We start from the raw sequence: 22,097 nt of genomic DNA, 5'->3' as shown, positions 1-22,097 counted from the left end.
GCAAGAACGCCTACATGTCCTCCTTTTGGCAAATCGTCCTCCTTTACAGCTATTAGCCTACAGCTAGAATAATGGTCATATTCGGGTGAAATGGGCATTAATGACGCTAAATAGCAAAGACGGACGTTCGATCGGGTAATTTGGGTTTCGATCGAAAGTGACGACCTATTTGTTTAGTCAACACCACTAAATTTAAGTAAAATGTGGCTAAACTGGGAGACGAAAGTGATCACCTTTTCAACCTAATTTTACAAAAAAAATATCGAAATCAGCTGTTTTCGGTCATGCTCAACTACCTTTCCTGACTTGGTAGAAGTGTCCCCATTTCCCGATTCAAAAATATGGTAACCCTTACAAAGGGTAATGAAATAGGTATGGCCGAAAGAATAACAAGTCATCTTTTAGGTGATCGCATAGAATGTACATTGTACACATTTCAGCTTTCCGCGCCATTCGCGCTGATCCAGAATCGTATTACTCATGCAGATACTCGATTTTGTCCAGCCCTCGTAACGATACCTGTAATTTGGCATCGCTAAGATAGCCTCAAGGAATCGAGAAAGGCAAATGAATCGTAGGCCTATCCGTATTCTGAATCTCGGTGGAATGAAGATTGGAGGATAGCGACAGTGTTCCGAGGTCAATGTCAATAGATGGAAGTCGAGAACGTTGTTCGGGGATCAATCTAGCCAGACTGGCGCAGGACTCCAATTGAGCAACTGCTTTGTCATTTGCAGTTTGTGTGACAGAGTGATTGCGAGATGTATATGATCCCGCGCTTTGTAGGAGCCGGAGTGGCGAGCTATCCGGGAATGGAGTGGGCGTGCGCAGCATGAGCTCCATGTTTTGGATTCTGTTTGGTTTTACTTGGCTCGTCTTCACCTCGTCATCTCCGAACATGACTGTTACGGGTCTTGCCTGCGCGTTGATTTTGCGTTTCTTCAAGACGCGTTTTCTGCGTTCCAATCGGAATGAGATGACGCAGAAGTACAGAAATGCGTAAAAGACCTGCAAAAAGCCACGGTACGACATGTATGCTATCTATCTACTCACTTAATTCAATTATAAATAACAAATACGGATAGATAAGCAGCTCGTCTATACACGGTTGGGCAACCGGTGTCGGAGCGTCACTATTGGTTATTGTTAGGATCGTTGCATTGCTGTGCTCCGTTTGTTCGCAACAATCTCCATTTTCTACTTTAAGGGTACTTTGGGGGTCGTTGCAGTCAGAGGTGGTCAGTAACGAAGTACTCTACTTTTTCGAAGTACTCAAGTAGTTTTCCTCTACTTCGGGTACTCACTCAAGTAGATCTGATTTTCGCTACTTCTACTTCGTAATAGTTCATGATCTAGTTACTTACTTTCGCTATTTTCAGTTTTTCAAGTAGAAGTAGTTTAATCCACCAATCACGAAGATAGCCTGAGGAATTACTGGGCTATTTTCAAGGAATATCAACATTTAATTTTCATAAAATTTGAGTAAAGCCCAGAATTTTCGTCGCGCTCCGCGCTCGGTGGATACGGAGTAACCAATCTGATTTCACGAAAGTAGCAGTGAATATAATTTAGGTAGCGGCTTAACGTGGTTCTGTTCACACCGGATTGTCGCCCTACGCCCATACGACATATTTCATCGCAGTATATATGGCTCATCATAAAGTTTGAAATCAAATTTTCGCAATCTAGCATTTACTTATCATATCGTAATCTAGCACCCCATGGCGTGTCTTAATCTGGAAAAGTGGACTCTGACTTTTTGTTAGTTTTAGAGCTGTTTTAGCATACCACTTTTGAAACTTTCTGGACTAATGACATGAAATACATTGTCCGCTTTTAGAAGTGGTATTCATATTTCACTTTGAATTCCCTGTATCATGGGGTAACCATATTTTGGAAATCTGAAAAGAGGACACTTTTTTTGACTTGCAAAACCGAAGGAGAATTCTCAAAAAATGGTAAATTTTACCCACTTCGTGGTCGGTTGACTAAAAAAAGGTCAACTTTCTCGCTCAGCGCTCAAAATACAGTATTTTCGTTCACGTTTTCAGGTCGTTGACTAACAAATAAGGTCAACCTTATCGCCCAGCGCCCAAATTACATACAGTATTTTCCTTCACTTTATTAGGTGGTTGACTAAAAAAAAGGTCATCTCCGGCTCAGCTCCCGAAATACCCGTTTCAGCGTTACTTCAGTGCTAATTACATCTCAGTCGATTTTGGCCATAAATTTGACCAATATTCTAAAAAAAGTGGACACCGAGAATAAAAGGGCGTCCTGCGAGGATGCTTTCAAATAAGTTAAAAAAAGGACAAATCCTCCTAAAAGAAGACGTATGGTAACCCTATACCACAGGAGTTCTCAACTTCCTTTGTATAACGGGCCGCATTTTAACAGTAAAAGACGCTGCGGGCCGCAGAATAATATTACCATGTAGGCTATTTGTGGGCTACTAATAAATTTAGGCTACTGTAGCGTATTTACCGGTCGTATACGGGCATTTAGTACATTTTTATGCGTTCTAAAGCATTGATGGACATGGACAGCGTTCGTAAGGTCTGGTTTGTTGTGAGAATATTTATCTGCTAGCTGCGCAAGTACATTCATCCATGGAGCGTGCATTGCTTTCGTTGCATGTCGGCGTATACACCTTCAAACCATGGTTTCGACACAAGCAAATCTCACGGCTCAATGAAATTGCATGGTTCACGTCATACTTTACATTTAATCAAAGGAAAACTGACGGTGATTTTTGACCGGCTTGCCGAGCCTTAAATTTGATGAACCGGGTATCAATCGAAAGCTGACGCTGTACTGCTTGCGAAAATACAAATTGAATTCAGGTCCTGGCCCTGGAACCTCCACAATCAGCCCCAAATTATTCATTGATGAGGAGATTGGCAGTGTGACGCAACCATGCTGTCTGGCGAAATGAGAGAGTAGCTCAAGAGCAAGGATGCGGCTGTGCTGCGAGAGTGAGACCAGCTGACGTCGCGGCAACAGCAATGCGCAATCGCGTCGCAGAGAAACGCTGCGCTGTTGATACTTTTTCTATGCGCTTCGGTAGAAGCGAGCGCACCTTACCAACCTTTCATTGACTTGTAATGGTAGAACGGGGCCCACAGAATGCATTTGGGCCCTACCAATTTTCGCGCATCATCCTTCTACTTATAGAGATATTTACGCTACGTCTAAGTATTCTACATTGGATAGGCTATACCAGATAATTATGATATCGATTGGCTTAGCCCGCTTGCTGTGTAGGGCTCCAGAGACACGTCGCGCTGTAGATACTTTCTTTAGGCACCTCGCTAGAAGCGAGCACACACTACCAGTATTTCCTTATTGACTAGTAAGGGTAGAACTGGGTCCACAGAATGTATTAGGGCCCCACGAATTTTCGCGCAATATCCTTCAACTTATAGAGATCCTTCTGTCTAGGTATACCTATATACATTAAATAAATGTATTCGCCCGCTTGTTGTGTTGGTCCCCAGAGGCAGGTGGCGCTGTTGATGGCGGGTGTCGATACTTTCTATAGTCGCACACCTTATACGAGCCTTTCGTTGACCAGTAAGGATAGTACTTGGTGCACAGAATGCATTAGGGCCTTATGAACCTTCGCGCATTCTTCTGCAACCTAAATATATTTCCGTCAATACAGCTATAAACATTAAATATGTCAGTGTCAGATCATGAGGTCGATTGGCTTAGTCCGGAAATAATACAGGAATTACTGGCGATTAATGACGAGGATGAGGCACCGAGAGTATCATCCAGGCTGTCAGTCGGCCGTCGGGTCTACCTACACTCTACAGCAACGGTAACAGACGCAGATGTTGCGAATTTGCTGATTGCTATAGGAATAAATGACATAACCTTCACTCCGTATGGGCACCATAACTGTAGAGAATTGGATGATGGATTTCGCGAAATCCCATAACAAAGACAGGCTGGCCAAGTGGCCATGCAGCAGGGCAAGCATCGTTTGCATGAGGCAGCCTTTTTTTCAGCAAGAGTCTGGAAGAGCAGATGATGCTTCGCATTTATTGCGACGCGATTGCACAATGCACATTGCCAGCTGATCGCACTCTCGACTCTTGAGCTACTCTCTCGTTTGGCTAGACAGCATTGTTGCGTCACACTGCCAATCTCCTCAACAATTAATAATTTGGGGCTGATTGTGGGGGTTCCAAGGCCATGAGCGGAATAAAATTTATATTTTCGCAAGCAGTACAGCGTCGGCGTTCGATTGATACCTGATTCATCAAATGAAATGCTCGGCAAGCCGGTCAAAAATCACCGTCAATTTGCCTTTGAATAAATGTAGAGTATGACCTGAACCAATCTCATTGAGCCGTGAGATTTGCTTGTGTCGACACCATATAGGACACTATGTTCAAACCCTTTCGCCAGAGAACCGAACACTGTTCCAATGCCTGAGCGAGCAAGTATTGCAAGCTATTATCATTTTCCTTGCAAGCATTTCCTCTGCAAATATGTCCCTCTGATAAAAATGCACCCAGATAATTAGATATGCAATGTATGTTGAGTAAGGTGTAGATGGATTCGTCCAATGCTAGGCTAAAGTAGTGTACGCGGCAACGAACTACAGAACATGCGACAAAAGATCGACTGACATTACTGTTACTTCCCGTTCTTTGTTCATGTTTCTGTTCAAACCATTCGCGGTGAGTGCAACACTCTGTAAAGGTGTAGGCTACTACTCAGTGGGATTCCCTTGAACCAGAGTCAAGCCTAATGCCGATTCAAAACAAAAACAATCTAAACTCAAGCATATATCAAGAAATCAAAACACATCAAAGAATGAGTAATCACACGAAACACAGTCGGTACGGTAAGAGAGCTAAGTACATGTAGCTAAATTGATATGTAACAATACTGTGCCAACTGGCAGTAGTAATTGCGTTCATAATGAAAAATGTCGCTGGCCGCGGGTTGAGAACCCCTGCCCTACCGTATCATATACTTTGAGCTTTAATTTATTTCAGTTCTTTTGCCTGGATAACATACATATTGCAGTATAAAAGCAAGTGTAGTAATCAGAGTTGGATCAATTACAATATTTTAATTCAATTACAATTATAATTACTTTCTTGCATGTTTCAATTACATTACAGTTACAATTATTCAATGCTAAAAATATCAAATTACAATTATAATAACAATTACAATTACTTTTAAACAGGTAATTGATTCAGGAAAGAGGTGTTCTTTGACAACCGTAGCGACGTACTAGCAACAATATCAAGCTATTCATGTTTCATTCCTGATATGTAGAATACCCTATAATTAAAAATAACTCGAACGTATCCGAACTATTCCTAATCATTAGTACTGAAAATTATAAGTACAGAAACATGTTTCAAGCGACTGTTGAGAACCACAGGTTTGAGCGACTAACAGCGAATAGGCTACAGGACAGTCAATGAAATGTAATCAAACGATTAGGCTACTCAGAGCTGATTAATTTTTTTTTTCTATTTGTCGAATGTTAAATGTGCAATGAGATATATGATATTCTTTTTGCATGCACCATCGAGATGCTTTGACGACGGAGTTGCGATACGGCCGTGAGGTCATCTAGTAAGGATAATGAAATGTAATTGGTAAGGCGTCAGCGTTAAGGATGATACCGATAAGTTGCGTCAAATTAAAATAAATGCAGAAGAAAAGAACCTACTGATAACTAAGAATTACAATATTTTCGTTCGCATTTACATTTTCAGTTGCTCGGAAACTGTTAGATTGCATTTGATGAACATTAGGGTGCGAGAAGTTTCTGGCCCCAGTAAATTTGGTCAAGATTGGAGGTAAGGTTGGGATAACATCTCTACAAATGCGTGATCAAGTTTGATGAAGAGTTGGTTGGAAACTTGAATTTTGAAATTTGGAAACTTGATTTTTTTGGCTATTGTTGCAACATGCCTCGGTACTGGTCAAAGATTTAAAATAACTTTGACCGTGGTGTAGGAAATGGTTCGGCACACTTTTCTTAAGAGTTTATTTGCTGTTCATCCATTTTTGAAATATTAAGATTTAGTTTAGCCCACTGGTTTTATAACTTTTTTAGACACGCCCCGGTTCATGACAGTAAATATTTTGTGCCCCTTCTCGCCATAGCACACAATGAAACCATAAAGTTATCAATCCATACATATAGTTTGATGGTATGGAAGGTTATTATGAGTGTTGATGAGAGAATTCTCCAATACGAAATTCAGACTATACACCGAGCAATAACCATACAACGGAGGTGAATCGGACCATGCGCGGAAAAGATTTCAGTTCACTGGACCGTCGCGCCCCGTCTAGATCAGTGGTTCCCAACCTTTTTCGGTGGCAGGGCCAAATTTAGAATTTCAGAGTACGGTCGGGGCCGCACGAATACCAGGACAATGAAAGGAACCCAAAATAGTCACCAAAATACGAAAATTGGCATTATTCCGATCATTCGCTTGACGCCATTGGCCATTGTGTTGCCGCGCTCCCATTGTTCAGAACAATCAACCTTTGGTCGCTATTTCAGAGTAGTTTTATTGCCCTGGCGAGATTTCAATTAGTATTTTTGGAATCAGTGCGACACTTGCTTTCGATAAACACCGACATATCAAATTATTCGGACGCTTGCGTCGCGAGCTAGGACTACCAATTATGCTGCTTTTGACCGGCTAAGCAGTACGCATCTCGGCGTATTCAATCGTGAGCCACTTGTTGCACATCTATCCGTAAAATAGTTATCAATACCCAGGGCCGTAACAGCACTTCGTCACCTCTCCCCCAAAAAACGTTGCTCTTGGGCTCCCAATAGGGTGATAAACCGAACTTCAAAGCCCCCAGACCCCCCTCAGGCTAGACGACTGTTTACCGCTATTTATCATCGAAATCAGATGTCTGTTTTAGGCAGGTTTTCTCGACTAATCGCGCGAAGGGCGAAAAATTTCTATAAATCATTATCAAATCGGCCAATATAATCGGGACTTGCATATATATTGCTAGCAATTTTTATCCTCTCTCTGCTCACGTAATCAAATTGACCGGTTGAGCCGAGTGAGTTGTGTTTGAAAAGGTTGGACCACTCAATAATAATTAAACATCTTCCGGCATATGACCGTTGGCAGGAAAGAAACAGCATTCGTCAGGCCCCCCAAAACACTTATGTCTTGAGCTCCCATAGGGTGATAAACTGACCCCCGTCCCGCTGTTCGCTTCTGCCACGAAATCAGGATCACCGTTTAGTGAGCCAGCGCAAGGCGCAAAAATTTTCGATACTTCAAAATAAAATAGGTCAATAAGATCCGGAATTGCATATATATTGCTATCAATTTCTTGTCTTCTCTGCACACGTAACCAGAATTACCAGCAGAGCTGAGTGTCGTGGAAACTGTAGGGCCAGTAAATAATAATTTAACATATTCGGACCAGGGATATATAGAACTCCGGGATGGCTGACTGCGTCAATTGCGTCATCGCGGTATGACCTAAGTAGGTCCAGATTAGCGCATTCAGTTTTGATGCACGTTCTGGTCAGCCGCTTTATATGTGTTCAATTTTAAGTCTTTGAGAGCGGTAGAGGCATATAATATCCATGTTTAAGTTCTTTTAGAAAGCTAGAGGTTAACCCAGGTTATGAGATGTTCAGGTAGTCTGAAACTTTGCGGTATTAGCTCTATCTCGTCAGCAGCAATTTACCGGTATACCGGTACGGTCATTTGGTCGCCTTCGGAATATCTCTGCTTCTGAAGTATCTTATGTAACATGTTTTGCTGCGTTGATAATCGTGAGAAGATAACAGAATGTAGAAAACTTTCCAACGTTAACATTGATATCAGCAGCATGATTTTGATCACGCCTTGCGGTATGTTTTTCATTACTTATGTTATGCGATATAATGTATGTCACCATCCAAGGCTGTACACTGTACAGTGTACAGTGTATATTGTACAAGTACAAGTGTACATTTACACTGTGCCGAGTCGATTATGAATATGCAGGTTGTGCTGGTATTGCAGACTTATTCCAGATCATTGCTGGATTATTCCTAGTAAGAATTGGAGCCACCGAGTAGACTACCGGTATGCAAGATTCAAGAGGCATTTCAATTAAGGATAACCAAACATTTGAATCTAATACAAACACAACACGTCAAGGTCGTTGCAATTGTAAGTGTCCATAACAACTGTTATAACAACTGTTGAATCCAATCTTTGTTACAGATACTATTCATCAGTTACGTGTCTGATAAAACAAGGCAGGCATATGTTTGTTAATGAACGGCACCTTAATGCTACAATACTGGAATTATACTTCAACAGAAGTGCACTGTTGTGAACTGCCAATGGCTGACTCCCAGAATATGGCCACAGCATTTGTTGACCATTTGCTCTTTACTGAAGCCTTGAAGATGCCCACTCCCTTGAATGGATAAGCCAACGCAATCGTCAGGACAGGATAGGACCCTGAGATATGGCCTGTCTTTACCATATAAACACTTATAGCCTATATATACTATACTGGCCATATCCCATTGAAATCTTGGCAAATATGGCCACAATCTGAATATTTGGATCTCGTGCCTCCTCACCGAGATGTTTTTTCAACATGGAAACATCTATCGCTCTATCGGAAAATCTGCAAGACAATGATACTGAATATTTCTTAGCTGATAAATGGCATGAAATGCTTCAGAAGGCCCATTCGTGATGTACCGTTAAGCCAATGGTGGTAATTACTTCACTGCGGTCGTGAAACTATTTCTAGGTGAACAAAATATCAGCTGAATTCAGCAACTGGGTCTACCGAATGCTTCTCAAATTCATAATAATATGTACCAAACTTCTACCCCCCCCCCCCCCCCCCCCCCCCGAGGCTACATTTGAACCTGAAGAGAAGTATCAATGGTTTGTTGATTTCTTGATCAACTTTCATTGAGTGACGTAGAAGATGACAATGCTGCTATCACAATTTCGAGTCCTTGCAGGCCGTGCTATCTTTTTGTTATTGGAAATGCTCCATGGTAGAGTTGCATTTAAAACAAACGGTGTTTTAAAACACTTTGTTTAGAACATGCTTTAAACAGTGTTTTAAACAAAGGCCCTTTGAAAAATAAAATTTTTTTAAGATGTAAAATTATGCCATAATTGTGTAAATACTTTCCAAAAAACATGTTGTGTGAGCCTACGGACGATTACCACCCGATATAGCCGACTAATATCGATACCCAGGTAGCACGCCTACTTGGGTACCACAAGGTATCAAGGTGAGATGAATTGTGGTAACCAGCTGGTGAAACCATTCGGGAACCTTACATTTTTGGCCCCATATTACAGAGGTATTTTCTGGGGAACCATGTGGGTAACCCACCAAGCTGATAGCGAAGACAATATTACGACCCTGGTCCTTGTGGCAGTAGCAGTGACAGTGTCACTGGGCAGATAATTCGATGTAGACATGTGCTAAGGCGATGTTAGGTAAATCCTACACGTTAGTTAACTTTAACATTGTATACTGTACAGTACATACCTGCTACCAACACTCACTCACACCAAACAATAAATACGGTAATCTGAGTATATAATAACCTTTACGGTGGGTGAGTGAGGCCATCATCACTGTTTAAGTGTAATCGTTGAGTTATATTTTCAACTGAACAAGACACACACAATGTACAATGCGATAAGATACAAAGCGATGTTATGAACAGATAGGAGGATGCCGACCGACGCGCCGTTGCCGTCTTTTAGACTGACATCTACCTCGGCTTAGAGTGCCCGCCGTCACAGTTACTCTCGATGTTGATCATTTTCGAGGCCACGGCCCTTGCTAGCGATTTCCATAACTTGTGAGTGCATTCTTTCGTCGAGTCATTCTCGGGTTTCATGTCGCAGGAAGAGGAGCCCGGACAAACCTCCAACGGGAGTCGAACCGAGGCCGCCCGATTCTTAAACGCTTATCGTCACCAGTACCCGAATTCAATTCATATGGTGGTGGAATTCAATTTGGAAATGTCCGAGCGACCAGCATCGCAAATGAATAAATCGGAAACCGATTATAATATGACTTTACTATATAGATGAACAAACCTTGCTGTAGGAAAATATAAGAGAAGCATCTATTTCGGAAAACTACTCGGTCACATGTGGGAGCCGTATGAAAAGTCGACAATTCTTCATTGACGAAAATAACAAGTTCCAATTATTTGATCACAGAAATTTTACGAGTAAAATTAATCCTGAGTTAAAATAATAGATACAGATAAGGGATCAAGGTAATGGGATCCACGCAAGAAAATTATACCACACGCTGTGAGGAATTGAGTACTCTAGCAACGGAAATTTAAGTTCACTTCAGTGTGACAAACGGTCAATTTTAAATAGTTCAAATCACATTGACGAAGTAAAGCATGGTAGGGGTTTTAATGTTCGAGGTTCGAGCAACCAACAGGGATAGCATAATAGCTAGAAAACTTTACTACATATGGAACCACCTTTATTATTCGATGAAATAATGATGGAAAATAAGGTTGGTTCCTGTGTGGGTGATATATGGGAATTCTGAGCTCCTCCATAAGTGGATTTCTCATGTTTCAAGATGATTTGATATCAAAAACTCAACGAGTAAAACTCCCCCGAGTTCAAATTGATAGGTACAATTAGAAAGAGACTTATTGCAATCTACCTGGGATTGGTATGGTATAACCACGCATCTTTATGGATGGAAATCCCGCTTGGTTTCGATGTGGGTTACATGTTACTAACCCATTCCGATCATCCATCCCACCTAACCACTTAAATTCCACCTGGATACCAAGTGGGCGTGCTAGCTGGGTATGGGATGGCTGGAACCCTAAAAACAGTCGTTTCAACAGCAATAGTACAGATATTTCGTCAAAGGAGCTATATTTCCTCTATATTTTCAATTGTCAATGCCAATCCAATATGACGTCACAATTGAATATTCTTGACGTCATGGCTTAAAAAAAACAATAAAAGTATGAATTATACAGCGGCCTCGTTTTAAACATGTTTGTTTTAAATGCAACCCTACTCCAAGGTAATTGTGGATTAACGCGAATTGACACGGTTGATTTAATCGATCCTACCCCCCCCCCCCCCCTCTTCCCAGCTGCACGGTTTTCGACAATGGCTTGTAAATAGGTAGATGACGCTGATTTATTCGTTATACACTCTGTTATTTATGGCCTGATGCAGATTATATGATGTGTAGAAATTAAACACATTCATGTTTTACTGAAGCTCAGAGTTGTCATACTTTACTTGGTTGGCTATACAGGAGTGTCATACTTTACTCGGTTGGCTATACAGCAGTAAGGTTGAGATATGGGAAGAATGTCTAGCTTACTCACTGACTATTCTGCAAAAGGTCGAGTATCATTATTCTAGAAACAGCTGTATCGCTAGCTTGCAGAAAAGTGGATATTTCGAGGTAGATTGCAGGTAACTTTTTGGACCTACTTAGGTAAAGGCCAAAAAGAAGTCAGCCATCCCGGAGTTCTATATATCCCTGATTCGGACGAGCGGACCCGTTGGTACAACTTCGTTACATGATGTTATTTCGTGACCTCCAGTCTGCTATATCAAAAAATATAGAATCGCCCAAACGTACTTAACTAAAAGATGCACATGATTTCAAATTGGTAGTTCTTCACTGGCATATAATTCTTCCCAGCGGGATGGTAGCCATTTTTTGTCGTGAGGTTCAGATTGCCAAGACAGGAACATTCGGCGCCAGTCATTTGGGCGCCTATGGTCAATTATATCTATATGTATTTTGGATACATAATGAAGTTTTCAGTCAGCGTAAGGGCACTCCTTTTCGGCCTAGTTTTTTTCGCTGCCGATCGTTCTGGCACACTTCTTGGAGTCGCATGTTGCATGGCCTAAGACTTCATATGTCTTCGTGCGTCGTGGCGCGGTAATGGTCAACGCTGATATGCCCACTTCTATAAATCTTGCCCACTTCTAGAAATAATTAGGATACTTGTAAACTTGAGATCACGCCCAGCGCGAAATTTTTTTGAACAAGTTCAATAAGATTTCATAAAATACTCAATTTTGCTAATTCACTTAATTATTTTGGGCCCCCTTCGAGCTCGCTCGTCCCCAATTGGGGGGTTTTGGGTGCGGCAGTTACGGTCCTGTCAACACCTATATCTAAACCTATATCTATAGATACTGCTCGTATAACTGGAAAGGTAGGGCACATTGCATTGAAACAGCACTGACGTAATCTTAGCATAGCAGTGTACTCAGAACTTTCCTGCAATCCAGACTCCAAGCCAAGCAAGAGTATTTTATATATATAATTTTCTTTCATAAAGCGATTTCTCAATATTTTTGTGGGTGCTGCAAGAGGGCTAGCTGGGGGCCGCATGCGGCCCTCGGGGCCGCGGTTGGGAATCACCGGTCTGGATGCTTTCACGACGCCCAATTGGGCACGCCCCCAGTTTGAGAACCACTGGTTTAGCCTATATTGTAATTCACAAAGTTTTCTGTGCTGCTACTGAAGTATGGGAAACAGTTTAGCGTGACTGAATTATCTAGTTATAACGCAGCACGCATAGAACACCGATGTAAATAGGCTAATTCAGTGCTTTTCAACCTGTGTGACGGTTCGCACTTGTGCGAATGAAAAAAATTGCAGTGCGAATGACGAAGGTGGTGCGAATGAAAATCCCGGATGAGTGCGAATGAAAATCGTGAATCATAATTGTTAATTTTTCTGACCTGGAATAATTCAAATAAACCTAATAGAAAATTCAAAGGCAATGAAACTTTTGTTGTTGCGATTCAATTGTAAAAACTAGTTTAACTTACGACCCACCACTAATCGTAGCTCTCACAAGCCATAGTGAATTAATATTTTTGCACTATAATTATTACGCAACCAAAAGCCTGGTCTGGTATCTTCTGTAGTGGCAGACATACAGTATATCACGTCACCCCGGCTGAGCCTGCGACAGGCTGAAAAAGGGACGTTAAATTGACTTTCTGCTTTCTTTCGCTGAACAATCATCGATTACTGGGAGGCACGAGGATAGTAGTAAATACCATCATTATAGACTCACATTTGCAACTTACTGTAACGCAAATTTTTACCCCTTCAAGGGTTATGAAAGTATGGTCCGCAAAGGGTATAATTTGGGGTCGACACGGTGCCAGAGCTATCTGTTAATATGTATGTATTATTTGTTGAATTTATTGCAAAGAATTCTGCGATAGTTTTTACGAATCCGAGGTCACGGAGTTGTGTAGGCTACTGTAGCCAATGAGGGAGACACCCAGAAAATATGGCTTTATCATGAGAATTCATGATAAGATTTGTCCGACTGGGTTTTCTGGAAAACATGGTCGAAGACCGTTGGGATGAGCTGGTGTAGGGACTGGCGATGTGCAACGAGCGAGTTCAGGTCTATAAGACTCATTCATTTCGAGGCCTACCCCTTCTGCGTCGGGTCACATTTAGACGTAAAGCTTTGGCCAACAAACGGCTGGTAAAATGCGGTGCCAAAACATGAGCATTGACAAAACCTTGGCCAAAAAATGACCAATGCTGGAAGGTCAAACCATTCGATATGGATTGGATTATAGCGTGCTCTGTCGTGGGCGCGCGTTCTTCTAGGTCCGCGGCTCGGTAAGACAAAGTAGACACGTCAGCATTACCTTTTTAATAAAACAACTAAACCACGACGATGCTCGTCCGACGGAGACTAAAAGACGACTGCCACATAGGTTCGCAAACGGCAACAAATACCAGCATGATTAATGATCAGTGAGGGTAATCAGGGAGCGGTACGCTACAGGATATGCTCCGTCGTCGACACGAAATAGTCCCGTTTTTGCAATCTTAGTTGACAGTAGTACAACTCCGACACGCTGAGGAGTTTAATTCACCCTAATTTGAAATCACGTGCGTCAGACATATTTTGTAGAGCAGTGTTGGATAGAATTGTGGTTTGCGCGCTCTGTATGTCATACATGTTCGTAAAATCGTAGCATACTACTGTAATACTAAAACCGAATTCTTTTTCGTGGGTGAGGCTCGGTTCGCAAGATGCCACGAAAACTCAGATTCTGGTTGTAGTCTAAAAAGCTTCTTTAACGTTATTAAACTATTATGAATTCTCAAGCTAGATTGAACTAAAGAGCAGAACACACAGTATCGTGAGTTTATCTCAAGCCATCCCTAGCACTAGTACACGTTTTTGTACAAAGCCCAGCAAAATGATATATATCATTGGTTGTGAACTTGTGTAGGCGAGAAGGGTTTTAGTGAAATAGTTTAAATCAAAACGAGCGAAAATAGTAGCCTTTTAATGAGACACTTGATATAGCATAAGATACATAGTAGCCAATTTGTTTCACATCTGAACAAATAAATGTTGTATTTTAATCTTCTTTTTGAATAACAATTTTCGGTTAATTTGTGCGAATGAAATTTATTTTACAAAAAAAGTGCGAATGAAGCTCAAAAAGGTTTAAAAGCACTGGGCTAATTATTACATGTCGTGACTGTTTATTAAGGCCTTAAGGCCCCTCGTCGTCAAACTGGTTCGTACCGGATTTTCACTGGTGCGGCGAATAAATGATTGATTAAATGATTATTTTATGTTGTGATTGTCAGGTTTCCATGAAAATGTAATTGAGATTGTAATTTAGCAAAATTTTGATCAAATTACAATTACAATTACAATTACAGAAAATAGAAATGCTTCAATTACAATTACAATTACAATTGCATGAAAATATGTAATTAATTACATTTTACTCAATTACAAATTGCAATTGATCCAACTCTGGTAGTAATGCCTTTAATTTCCGGAAATAAAGCTACACAATATGGCATTTTACGATCCACCATATTTTTTATTAACGTTTACTAATCGCGCAAAGTGTTTACACCGTATCCTATACAACTTTTCCGTATTGCTCTTCGGTTAAACTAGGGGCCTTATAATATGGGGGAGTTCGCCATACCGTAATATTTTCTAAATCCTGGTGTTCGATTAAACATAGAATTAGTATCGCATTTCCATATCAATACTATCATTTTTATCCCATGATGCGGACGAATGCCTATGCTGTCGAAAATTGAATACCTCCTCATATGCATCAATATGAATCAAGCTCGGTACCTTTCACATAGCTCAATTTGCACCTTTTTACAATCCATGCGAACGAATTACGATCGTTTTCACAACTACTAACTTTCTTGAGTAGATTTAAAGTCAGTCAATACTACTTCTACTTCAAGTAGTTTAAGGTCGCTTATGTAAGAAGTACTTCTACTCCAGGGTTGGGTAAACTACGGCCCGCGGGCTGCAACACCGTTCTGTGCGGCCCGCGAGAATATGAATAAACTTAATAAAAAATATTTAAAAATGCGTTCTAAAAATCGATTTATTGCAGGGACTACATTAAACTTTTTCTTGGTATATTTCACCATGATAATTCTAAGGCAGTGTTTCTCAAACTGGGAGGCGTAAAAGCATCTGAAGGGGGCGCGGAGCTGAGCTCAACTGAAAAATATTTTGCGCTCTGCGCGATTTACATCCTGTTCATAATTATTGCTCTTTATTTAGTCTGAATTTCATATTTAAATATCTGTCATCCACAGTCGTAACCTTCCATGCCATCAAACTATCCGTTAGGTTTTCTAGCATCTTGGTTGTGTTTTGTGATGTGACGATAAGCGGGCCGCGAAATTTTTCACCGTCGTTAAGACGCGGAGTGGCGCGTATCTTGAAAAGTTTGAGAACCACGGTTCTTAGGTAAATACTTCCTATAATATTTTTTATGTTTAAGTTCTGGCGTGACAGCCCGATCTCAAGGCCCGCGCAGTTTGAAAGGTTTTAAATGCTAAACATTACAGATATCCTAACCGAGATTGATAAAACTCGGATCACGAGTGGGATTTATTTATATAGTGCGGCCCGCAAATGGATTCAGATGTTGAATGCGGTCCGCTAGCTCAAAAGTTTGCCCACCCATGTTCTACTCGTACTTGAGTAGATTTTTTCATCGCTACTTCAACTTCTATTTGAGTAGCTTTCTTGACTACTTTGACCACCTCTGGTTGCAGTACACTGAAAGGATTATAATATATATATATATTTTCGGAATCAATGGGACAATAGCTCTCATTCAAGCAAGACCAATTTTGATAAATTTATAGTTCGGGTCGCAAGCTATTTACGAAGTTACTATAAGTTCTAGCCGTATTTGGTTACTTATCCAGAATTCAACTACCTACCTGTCCAGCTGTCATTGCGCAAGTCAAGTAGAGTGAGACCACCAAGCGGACTCGTATCGATAATATCCAAAAGCACCAGGTGGCAGTAACAATTGGTAGAAGACTTACGTTCCAACGAGTGATTTGGAGACTGTTTTCTTTCATCGCTTGACTGCAAAAGATCTGATATCTATCGATTTTATCGTCAAGTAATTATCTTCAGACCTGTCTGGCAATGTGACGACGAGCCTTTTCTCTGTGACATCATATATTGGGGGGTGGATGAAGACGATTCCGTGTCCAGACCGATTACTTTCAGCAGACGCCGATTCTCTGAAAACCTTACCAGAGAAATGTCAGACACCACACGTACAGATAAAGAGATGTGAAGGATCATGATTTCATATTCTAATCGAACATGAATCCAGAACGTTTTTCCGAAACATGATCGGATCCGGACGTTATTTTTACAATCGGGGGTCAACGAAGCATTTCAAGGGGTCCGCAAAGCCTCTAAATTTGCAGCATGATTGATAATTAACCTAATTTTTCATTTTCTAAAGTAAGGAAATCATAAGGAAGTTTCTCTTCATAACTGCTAAAACTTCAGGACTCACATTACCAGAATGGCTTTCTGCGATTAAATATATCCTGTACTGCGCAGTATATCGATAATCAGGGTAACCACGCAATGTTAGCAAAATATTTTGGATTTGACGTTGTCAGTCTCAGCAAATTAGTGAACAGCCGTTAAAATAAAAATTCCTCATTTTTTCCCCTAATCTCAAGCGAAGGGATTGAAACGGCACGGCAGGCTATATTTTCTCCCGAGGTAGGCCTATACCTAATCACTATCCTATAGAAGAACTTCAAGTAGAGCATGCAGCTGGACAGAATTGATAAGGCTGGACGTAATATCAACATTTAAAATATGTTTCTCAGTTCTTGTGCCAAATATGTTCCGATATTAAGACAATAGTGTAGTCGTAAGCCTTATAAGTTATAAGGTTGAGAACCACTGGTCTATTGCATGAATTTGACTTGGTATATGTTTACCGCAATGATGTGAACCCGAGTTTTACTAGTTTCTGCGTTGAACCACAATTTTAAAGAATCCTTAGTACCAGATTTCAATCTATTGGCGGAAGTATAATCGGAAAATGCCGACGGCCTTGAAAACTTAAAAATATTGAGTAGAAGTAGTCTTAACTAATAATCACCTGAGCACGTTGTCCAAGTAGACAAACCTACTTGAGTTTTCAAGTAGAATTGGAAGCAGTGTAGAATGTAAAAGCACTCGGTAAAGTTGGCAAGGTGTAGGCAACTGATACAAAGTAGCCTACGAATGCTTCGCTGCCGCCCACTTCTACACGCATAAATGGGAAGTAGTTTTGGGATTCGTACTTTAACATTGACGACAGAATCCTAATTGGATCACGATTTTGTTTTATCGATTCCGGAAAACCATGACCTGCACAACTCTAATAGATATTTTTCTTTCCCACCGGCATTGCTTGTTCAGTGGCCCGCAGATTTGAACTCTCGGTTACAGGAAACTTGAGTGCAACTGCAGTTCTGCGTATTGTTAGAAAGGATACGACACAGTGAAATGCAAAAATGGCAGCAGAGGGGGCGATGAAAATCCAAATCACGCGATCCTCGGTAGCAATCCAGCAACTGAAAGAATATTCCTTAAATCGGGAACCATCCCTAAAGTCTCTCATTCCTACTTATATGATTTTCCGAGTGTTTCGATGGCCGCTGGGGCGGTGGTTGCGACGTATACACCTGGTACGATCCATCCCATAATGTAATAATGAGAAACTCTAGCGCTGGGCGATTTTGTAAGATTATCTGCAATTGTCACATTCTTGACATTAACTACATGAGACAGCAGTTACGAATTTACCCGACTGATGATCTTGCGGTAGACCCTCGCCTGAACATGGCCCCACGTGGTCATCCATGTTACCAGAACATTTCCTGTTGTGGAAATGTGGATATTCTAATTCCATAGCCTACTTTACATACATTTTACAACGTAGGCTATATGAGATGGCTTGCAGTACATGTGGGTATAGAGACCGGTCGATTCCCGACCGATAATATCGAGTCGATATCCCACTGGAAAACATTGGAATCGCCCATATTCGTGACGGCATAGCATGGTAGCACGTAGTCAGAAACTATAGCTACGGCACTGCTACACTGGAAATATCGCTATAAAATATCCCGGATGTCCGGATGCAGCATTTCTAGCAATGACTGTTAAGCTGTATAAATAAATAGGCTTCTCTAAAGTTTGGGAAATGAGCCTTAAAGGTAGCTGATGACATATATTTTGAATATCGACGTAAGGTAATATAGCGGCGTAATCGGCGAAGGTGCTATTTCTCGGTTTGATCGGTGTCAGCTTCAAAACCCGGTGTAGGTCGGGCTCTACCTAAAAGTGTCTGATACTATATTTACTTCTCACCTCGAGTTTTTATCCGAGACAGTGTTTCCGCTTGCCGAAATTCGGAACAAATGCATTGTTTCAGTGGCAAGCCACGATTGAGAAGCTAGGTTGAAGAACTGAGAATTGGTGTCGTAACACATTCAATTTAAGGGACAAAGGTAGGCTAGTACATACGTTACCTGCGTTGCGATAGAAACCGCTGTGCAATCAATTGATCCCGGCACCCTTTCCGAGCCGACCAACAGTAACACATTTGAAACGATGAGACAAACGCATACATTCCTGAAAATTTTCCGAAGGTTTTCGTTACACGTAAATTTTATCGATATGTCGAAATGCATACCAGTGAATGTGATTGCGTACTCCGCTCGCACCCATTCCACAAATCAGACCCGCTACGCAGAAATACAATACGGCCGCGGATATCGAGCATGTCACTGCGATCGTCTTGAAGGCTTCGTCGATTTCTTCAGTCATCGGATATATAAAACTGCTAAAAAAGGTCAAAATGACATCAGCTTGCATCTGACTGAACCTCGACTTCCATCGAGAGGTATAGACAATGACTGTATAGCGGAGATTCGCGCATCTTATGCCTAGCACATGTTTAGGCTACGGTTGCGCTCAGTAAACCCAGACAAGGCATTGGTGTAGCCATAGGTGTTTCATTGAACACTAACGATTCTGCGAGCAAGTCTCAGGAGCTCGATGGAGGTCAAGACATACACTTAGCTCATCTATATGATTTGTGATGATACAACCATCATGGCAATTTTGGTTGAAGGTTTATGATAGGGTCGATCAGTCGTCGAATTGTGACTATTAGGGTTCGGGTTGGATTTAAAACAAATGGTCGTTTGAAACACTTTGTTTAAAATATGCTTCAAGCGAGGGGTGTCAAACATACGACCCGCGGGCCGCATCCGGCCCGACAGACCATTTAATCCGGCCCGCGAGGCCATTCGTAGTAAATTGAAAAGGATTGTATTATCCAGAATATTTTTAACAGAAGTTTTAGTAATAAATAATTTTATGTGAGTAACTCCTCAAGACAGCTAATGTCGAACATATTCACAGGCCACATTATAACCAACATTCGGCAGTGTTGAGTTCTCACTCAAATAACAATGCGAACAAGTCGGTGATATTGACACAACATTTTGAGAAGGCAAAAAAGTGCAAACTCAGTTCAGAGTTTTCTGGAAAAACGGACCACATAATAGCTATTCAGAGGCGGAAACGACAATCCGAAAAATAATATTCCAACTTATATTGCCGTTAGAGTCACTGTTCCTGTGGCTTATAAATGTGTTCAATTGGCCAATAGTCGTATTTTTGCCAATCCCATTGTTTACGAATACCGGTGTTTCTCGAATAGAGCCCACATAATCTGAGATATAATAAATATAATACTATTTCGCATAGTGTTGATATAAAATGAAACATTCCAGTGAAAAACAGAGATATGGATTTGGAGGTAACATGTTGGAATCATTTGACTGGTCCGGCCCGCGAGCGATCAAAATGTTTCCCGACCAAGTTGAGTTTGACACCCCTGCTTTAAGCAGAGTTTTAAACAAAAGCCTTTTAAAAATATTTGTTTTTTAAAGTTGTATAATTATGCCATAATTGAGTAAATACTTTCCAAAAAACATGTTGTATGAGCCTACGGAAGATTACCACCCGATATAGCTTACGTATACGATATAGACAGGTTGATACCCTCAAAGTAGTCGGTTCAACAGCTATTGTACGTAAATATTTCGTCAAAGTAGCTATATTTACCCTATCTTTTTAATTGTCAGTGTCAATCAATTATAGCGTCACAATTGAATATTCGTGACGTTATGGTTTGAAACAAGCAACAAAAAACACGTTATGAGCAAGCGGCTTGTTTTAAACATGTTTATTTTAACTTGATTTTTGTTTTATTCGTGGTGGTACGTCGTGCGCAAGTGGCGTACGCAGGGAAGTTTCGGTTTCGAAATAGAAACCCTGTCCTTTCGATATGGCGATTCTATCTTTCTGTATTCAACAGCAGCAAAAGTAAAAATGATTTGCAATAAATATTCATGATCACGTTTATAGGTTTTGTGTGAAAAATATAACTTAATTGTTTGGTTCTTTTAACACTCTCTTGATAAACAGTTCATTTTATGCGCCAGTATAGCCTATTGCAATGTAGTTTGTGTGGTAGATGTTTGTTTCTATGACTGAAGATTTGGGGTTCCACGAAAGCTTGCAGATTAGCATAAGTGTCCCGCGGGTTAATGAAGATTAAGAACCACTGCGACAAGGAATGATCGGCCTTCTGCACGGAAAGGTAGCTGCATGGACGGAGTTTGTTTCACTAAGTCACCACCAATCGGAACATGCAGTGCAGACTCTATTAAATCAAAGGTTTCCAACCCGGGGGGATTTTTTAAATTTTTAGGGAGAAATTCGGCTTTAGTGCTCTATCTTTGGATTCACGGGGGTTTTTAATTTTTATAGTGAAACTAGTTTTATGTATCTTTTGGCGGATTTTAGCTTGATGTATGTTTTAACGCTATCTGTAGAAATTCCACCCCTGATAAAGAGAGACTCGCGAGAAGATTTCGTCGAGCCCACGACAGCCTCTAACAAATTGCCACTAAGCAGGGAGAAGTCATACCAAATTCAGCTCAATGCCTCTGGTGAAAATGTTTACCTTTTTAAAGCCAGCATCTGAGCTAGCGTGAAAAAACGTGCTAAATTCGTCGATTCAACGCACGGCGAACTTGATTATATAGTCATACATATAGTCGCTCTAGATTGTCGGACCGCGATCTATTGACCTTGCTTTCCGACACACGTCCCCCCATTTTATTGCTTTTTCGTTTAATGTTATCCTCCATTGCTTTTCATTCAGTGTGCACACCTCTTTACGTGTTCTAGGCCAAGGTGAACGTCTGATTTCGAAGACTAATCCAAGTCGTTTCTACACCTTCCTAGTTTTTCAAGTTATCGCAATTTTGCGGTGTATTGAAAGGATAAAATTATCGACAATAAACTCAACTCAACACCTACAAAACGACAATCGCAAAGATTATTTACTTACACGGAAGCTTTGATTACGTATTCTCCCACATAGACGACTGCAATGAGATTTTCCGAGCTTGAAATGCGATCTCCTGTTCTGATACTAATATTGCTGGCGCTTCGCGTCGATTATCTCGATTATTTCGAGAAAATTGAATGAAATTAGCTTTCACCCTCCGGAAATCATTCGACTGTTGCAAATTCCGTTTCGCTACGCTTTCCTTGTGATCATCGTGTCGAACTATAGATAACTAACCTACGTAGGTTAGTTATCTATAGTCGAACAAAACTCTCCGAACCGGATATT

General features: G+C 40.9%; 1 protein-coding gene across 3 annotated transcripts; it reads right to left on the bottom strand.

Moving 5' to 3' along the window:
• Positions 1-378: 378 nt before the first annotated feature.
• LOC145437827 (adhesion G protein-coupled receptor E3-like) lies at positions 379-22,029 on the bottom strand. 3 transcript variants are annotated; one of them, XM_080315129.1, is made up of 10 exons: positions 21,810-22,022; positions 19,074-19,220; positions 18,910-19,012; positions 18,749-18,846; positions 18,182-18,255; positions 18,003-18,126; positions 17,778-17,949; positions 16,498-16,613; positions 16,294-16,444; positions 379-1,008 (listed from the first exon to the last, which is right to left on the bottom strand). In XM_080315129.1, the coding sequence occupies exons 2-10, from the start codon at positions 19,205-19,207 to the stop codon at positions 547-549; spliced, it is 1,434 nt and encodes a 477-aa protein (XP_080171255.1). In that variant the 5' UTR covers positions 19,208-19,220; positions 21,810-22,022; the 3' UTR covers positions 379-546. The 3 variants fall into 3 exon arrangements, with proteins under 3 accessions (XP_080171255.1, XP_080171253.1, XP_080171256.1); XM_080315127.1 differs by having other exon boundaries at positions 19,074-19,223; positions 21,810-22,020; XM_080315130.1 differs by lacking the exon at positions 379-1,008 and adding an exon at positions 9,636-12,002 and having other exon boundaries at positions 19,074-19,223; positions 21,810-22,029.
• Between the last annotated feature and the right edge of the window lie 68 nt (positions 22,030-22,097).

The sequence above is a fragment of the Botryllus schlosseri genome, chromosome 4 (assembly GCF_051294905.1).
Source record: "Botryllus schlosseri isolate E-star chromosome 4, Bs_hap1, whole genome shotgun sequence".
NCBI lineage: Eukaryota > Metazoa > Chordata > Ascidiacea > Stolidobranchia > Styelidae > Botryllus > Botryllus schlosseri.
This window is presented reverse-complemented; position numbering and strand designations above follow the sequence as displayed.

What these genes read in the sequence shown, in the direction of transcription:
- LOC145437827 (XM_080315129.1), bottom strand. Translation starts at nt 19,207, where the DNA reads ATGACTGAAGAAATCGACGAAGCCTTCAAGACGATCGCAGTGACATGC. An exon ending in GTCTCGGATAAAAACTCGAG is followed by an intron (nt 18,256 to 18,748) that starts GTGAGAAGTAAA and finishes TTTCCACAACAG; the next exon opens with GAAATGTTCTGGTAACATGG. An exon ending in ACCGCAAGATCATCAGTCGG is followed by an intron (nt 18,127 to 18,181) that starts GTAAATTCGTAA and finishes TGACAATTGCAG; the next exon opens with ATAATCTTACAAAATCGCCC.